This window comes from Plectropomus leopardus, chromosome 16 (genome assembly GCF_008729295.1).
Source record: "Plectropomus leopardus isolate mb chromosome 16, YSFRI_Pleo_2.0, whole genome shotgun sequence".
Taxonomy (NCBI): Eukaryota; Metazoa; Chordata; class Actinopteri; order Perciformes; family Serranidae; genus Plectropomus; species Plectropomus leopardus.
Window position 1 is genome coordinate 24,065,905 of NC_056478.1, and position 6,000 is coordinate 24,071,904.

Sequence of the window (6,000 nt, forward strand, 5' to 3'; positions counted from 1 at the left end):
ACAATTCCCACAAGTAAAATTCACCTCTTTTATGCCTTTTGATTATTTTATCAAGACATTTCTTTTTTAATGTACCAATCACCTCTCTCTCTTTCTTTCTTGTAGCTTTCCACTGAGTGCCCTGAAGACCTCCCTTCAGAAAAGACAACAAACGGGTTCAAGCTTGAACCCTCCTTCAGCTTCTCCCGTGAAACATCTCTGTGACTCTGCCATGTCACTGGATCACAGGAAAACTAAGACTGTCTCCCTGCTGCCCTGGGATACATGCTGGCACCACACTCTGAGTGAACTGCCTAAAGGTGCATTCGATTATTTATTGCCAAGCTTCTAGATAATTGGAATGATGGAGGCTCTGGATGTGATTCCAAGTCTAGTCAGGAACAGTTACAATCTACGGTGGATTCAAGACAGGCTGGTGAGCAACAAGTCACAGCGGAGCAGCGGTGCCCCCTAAGCTGTTAAAGCTCCCCTGCAGTCGGATCCAGGGCCCCCATGCTCTCAAACACTTGCATTGAAGATTACCTCCAATTAACAGAACTTTGGGTTGCAACATGGAGAAGTAGTTATGGATAGGTAAAAGAAGAATGCAAGCGCTGTGATGCAGAAAAAAAGCTCCACTGCACTTTATTACAACTGCCCTGATTGTGGGCGAAGCTTGGTGTTCCTAGTTTGGTTACTATATGTAAATCGAGTTTAGTGTAAAAGAGGCTGGTAACACAAACTCAAATTACTAGATTGCGTTAAAAACTGCTGTAGTTAAAACAGAATACTTGATCACTCATGTTAGCTAGTTTTTGGGGTCTCCGGGGCCGTATTCACAAAGCTTCCTACAACAGAGAGTCACTTCTAGTGATGAAATTCTAAAAAATTCTTAATATAATTACGTTATATAGTTAAGACTAGATCCTGGTAAAGATAAAGGTTATTCATAAAGCATCTTAAAGCAGAAAGACAAATAGATCTGAGAAATTTTCTCTGAAAGCTGGATTACAGTGAGTTAATAGCATGCTCTAGATTAGTTGGTGGAGGAGTAATGTTTGTGGTCAATCTCACCAAACACAATAACAAGATAATGCCAGAAACAAAGCGATCACAACACTAAGATATTAGGCTACTGGAAAAATGCAGCAGTGCAGCAGAGCGATCACACAAACAGCTCTTCCACAGTCTCACACTGTGACACAGTTCATTTTATTTCCACTGGATGTCCACACCTTGCAGGCTCACAAAAGGGCCTGTCTGTGACAACCAATCACATTTGTTAAACGATTGCATCATACCTAGCAAACCTCCTCTCTAAGATTAAAGTTTTTGCCCTTTCCTTGTTCAGAGTTCACTCCTAAGCTACAACTCCTTACTAGAAAGTTTAAGGCCAAGTTAGGAGCCTTTTGAAAGGATTCTCAGAATATTTGTTTATACGGTCCCTGGTGTCTGTTAGAAAGAACTAGAGAGCCATTCTGATTGGTTTCGTACTGCGGCAACTGCACAGGGCCAACATCTCCTGAGTTTACTTGAATTGTCCTGTAAAACACACTGTAAATGTTGTTATTATTGCGTCATTGGATTATTTCGTTACAAACAACAGTTTATGTTAGCTATAAAAGTGGCACAGATATGGATCCAATTTGAAGCTGCTTTCAAATAAGGATAGTCGTCATGAATCTTATTTATTTTAGAGCAATGTTGCATGAATTTTAAACAGACCAAGAAGCAGCTGCAAATAGTTTTGTGTGGTTTATTTTTGTCTGCATAATAATGGGCTGACTTACTGGTATACCAGCTCACTTTGCATCTGAGGAAGTCGGAAATCCCCGCAGGTTTTTATTTGCAAAAAGAGGCTCAGTAAACCAAGTCATTCCAGTCATGACAAATAACTGATGTAAAAGACTAAAACATTTAGCAGAACTGTATTTGGCTTTCAGATTAAAGGGGTGCATCCCTGGGCCTTTTCCCCTGTGTTCTTCCTTCAAGTCACCACCACAAAGAGACAAGGGCTGTAGAGAAAATGAAGTAAAGTAGAGGCCGCTCAGAACAGTGGATTTGCTATGAAGGAGCCCTGACATAACTGACACCAATTAAAACACTCTGCTTATGAAGAAGATTAGAGAAGTAACTATCTGCTGTAGTAAAATAGATGATGTATTGTGTATAGAATATGTGGCTAGCTTTTGCGATGGCCTTCCTGACAACACAACAGTGCTGCAGTGTTTTCCGACACAAACAACAAAGGACCAAACAGAATGTGAACATGTTCTGAGTTCAGTGCACAATAAGAAACACACGCACAACTTCAAGTTTTATACTCAAAGGTATGATGTCAGATGTGTTTTTAATGTCAAATATTACAGTGTGCATCACAGCTGACAGGACAGCACCATCTTGTGGGGTTTCTACAGTAGTAAGAGAGAGGACAGGAGAAGCACAACAGAGTTCACTTCTATTTTTAACAGAAAACAATGCTAATTTATTTTAGATCCGTTTGTTTTATGTCTGTTGTAAAAAAAAAATCTATTTTTTGTAGCTTTTCATTTATAACACAAAGCATACTTTTTTTTTTTTTTTAACTTAAGTGTGAATTAATATTGCCAACATTTACCTTTTCAAAATAGATGCAAAATGTGTATTTTCACTTTACTTCCACTTGGTTGTGTCCGAGGTCTTAAACCCTGTCTACACTGTTCATTGACGGTCATCTGAAAAGCATCTAAGATCTGGCATTTAAAATCTAAATTTTAAGCAATTCCACCGCCTTTCAAGTGGGACATTATCATCTTTACCCACAACAAGCTTCATGCCAGCTAACTTTTTTTTATGTGCTGAAAACTATAAAACAACATTAACCTATAGCAGCTGCACGTAAATATTTATTTGGTTCTCTTTTCAAATCTTTGAAACTATTTCATTGGTGAAACTTTTGTTATGTTGATGCATTCTTGTATTTTCTGGTTCTTAGCAAATTAAGAGCTAACAGTTTGTTATCTTCCTTTCTTTATCTTTCTTTAATTTTTTTATAACAACTTTTTTTAAGCACTTAAGTCTTGAGATGTTGTTGTATAATTTATTTGTGTTTTGAAGTTAGGCTTCTTATCAATATCTGAATAAATTATTAAAGGGTTAATAACATTTAGTTCTCTGGTCTGAAAAGTTCAACCTCTGTGATACAGCCGGTAAGACATTATATGACATGTTTATTTTTTAATTTTTTTATTGCATTTAAAATAATGTCTCTTCAGTCTCATATTTGGTCAACCATGTTTAATGTTGTGTCCATCATGTTTTCAACATTTCTCTATATGACCAAAATTAATTTTACAAGTGAAATCAGGAGAGGATATGTTTTGTGATATTGTAAATGCTGCTGAGACAATTCATGAATTAAACTTACTGAATTGCATTGGCAGTTTTACATTGCCACATAAATCAGTTTCTGAATTGCATAATTTTTTTATGGTTGTGGATGACAGCTTGTAATCCATAGTGTGACTGTGAGTTATCTGACACATGTCACCTGATGGCAGATGTCATACTAATATCTACAAAAACAAAGAATGCCTCATTTGTGAATTTCCCAGACAGCTAAAGTGGCACTGAAAGGAAAAGGCTGGAGTTAGTACATGTTTTTCTCATTGTCAACAAATCCCACGAAGAGAAAAACAGCAATGTGTTAGTCTGTCTCTTAAAACTTTATGACCTGGTTTGTGGCACCCAGCCACAAACCCATTGGTTACTACAGAGATACAAGACAAAAATTAAAAGAACATGTCATAAATATATACTTATGAAAAATCTAAAACAGCTTTTCACTGTAAATTTTAGCAAGCAAACAGGAGGAAATAGCGTATTTGTTGGGGACTATTTTTAGCAGCGGATTAATTCACACTTGGTGCTCTGAGTATTCTGAGGCAGCAGGACGGTGTATGTGGGATTGAGTCAAAATAGACTACACAGTGTGTGTGTCCATGGTAACTTGGGAATATGTCACCGGGTGCTACATTGTGACTGCCCCCGATGTGCTTTTAATAGTTTATGAACAACAATACAGCTCTGTAGCACAGGAGAAGATGTATTTCAGGCTCCAATAAACACACAAATACCTGTTAGTTGATGTTAAACACAGTATGTTTGGTTATTAAGATGGCATTTGTTGACGAAAAAAAGGAAACTATCATCAGCCTTATTCTTTAATCCTGGATTGTAATGATCCAAAACCACAGTGGAGATATAACTGTGCAGGTTGTTGCACCAAATGTATTCTGTTGTTTATGAATGTAAATGTTCCATTTCATTTATCTGTGAACCTTGGATTTAAGTTTTTTTTTTTTGCGGAAATTCATGACAAGTCTTGTCTGCAGTCATAAATACTGGAATCACATTATATGCAGATGACATTACGTTGTACATGTCTGTTAGAATCAAAAGGCACTGAGTCAAATCACAACGATAAAAAGCATTCTACTCAAGCGTCTTTTGGTGTCTTCTTGGTTGTTTTCTCACACACTAGAAACACAAATGTCCTCTCAAGCTAAACACACACTACACACAATCGCTCACTTTATCCATTCTCTAAAATATCACAGAATTTCTGACTTTGGAGACAGTTGAAGGATAACCTGTTCCTCCATAATCTTCAACCACTTAACCAGTCTCATAAAAACAGTGTTTTGGATATTGTCAGCAAATACATTACACTACACTACTAATGTTTTGTTCAGCTTAAGCAAATGTTTTTCAAACTCAGGCCTACATTTGAGAAATACAAGCTTTCCACCTGACAATGGTACGGCACCAGCACAGTGTTTGATTGTAGAATGTGACTAACTGACTAAAGTACATCAAATTAAGCTCAAATCAAAATGCTTTAAATGATGTTGCTTCATAGCGCCTTTTGGCTGATGCAAGTGATTGCATAATGAAACACAATTTCTGTTTCAAATATTTGTTTATATTAATAAACAAATATATATATTTTTTTAACTTAGGCATATACCTAGAGATATGATCTCCTATGTACACACAGACTGCATAATTTTGACAGTCTGGGCGGTGACTGATAACATTTCACAATTTTTTTTTTCTGAGAAATTCAGCTACAAAGAGGAAGTCAATCAGCACCCAGAGTTCAGTTCTAGACCAGACAGAAAAGCCGTACAGATCGTCAATTGTTTCCAGACAGCAGACAGAGAATGGCCCGACTGTCATTAATCCTCTTTTTTATGCTTCAGTTTAAAGGTAATTGTTTTTCTTGAGATATAAGGGTTTATCTAAAATTATTTAATTATTTTCACCATATACTGAAAATTTGAAACCAACACATAAAACAAAAATATGTTTCAGTTCTTCCCTCTCAACCTGAAAATGGTGTCAATTACATTACAAAAAAGGGGGTTGAAATAAAATAATGTGTCCAACAGTGCTTGGCATGTAATATGTGTAGATAAATGACATTTTAAGCAGCAGGGCATACTTCCTCCTTTGCATTCGTAACAATTACAACCTATTTTGCCTGTATATAAACAGCTTTTGAATCAACAGTGCAGCTGAAAATATAGGTCAAGGCTCAAGGAGTATTATGGAATATCACCAGACTGAGTAAAATGTCCTTACATTTATCTGTTTGTCAGCATCATTTTTTGAAAAATTCATCACTTGATAAATCATTGAAAACCTAGTTTTACATAATATTCACCCTGAGTAAATGGGTGCCCATCTCCCGACCTGCCCTTATATGGTGATACTGACTATGAAAGTAACCATATATGTTCATTGTCACTTTCCAGCAGGCATCAGTGGAAGAGCCGTCTTTCTCTACAACAGACCTGGACAAGATGCCATTCTGCCCTGTGCCACTGCATTTTTGGATAAAACATGCTCCATAGTTACATGGTTTTACAACAGTAATAGATTTCAATCTTTAGCTGAGGTTGTGAATGGAAATGTTCTGAAGAGCTCAGCCCGAGCTGCCAGGCTGAGTGTGAACACTGACTGCTCTTTGGTCATTAA

At 36.9% G+C, this 6,000-nt stretch overlaps 1 protein-coding gene across 1 annotated transcript in view; it reads left to right on the forward strand.

Annotated features, from left to right (window-relative positions):
• The window catches only part of flvcr1 (FLVCR heme transporter 1), a 17,532-nt gene extending 13,072 nt beyond the window's left edge, over positions 1 to 4,460 (forward strand). Inside the window, exon 10 of the mRNA XM_042503537.1 lies at positions 106 to 4,460. Within this exon, the coding sequence (XP_042359471.1) occupies positions 106 to 204 (99 nt within the window). The 3' untranslated portion in view covers positions 205 to 4,460. The remainder of the gene's footprint in view (positions 1 to 105) is intronic.
• Positions 4,461 to 6,000: the final 1,540 nt, after the last annotated feature.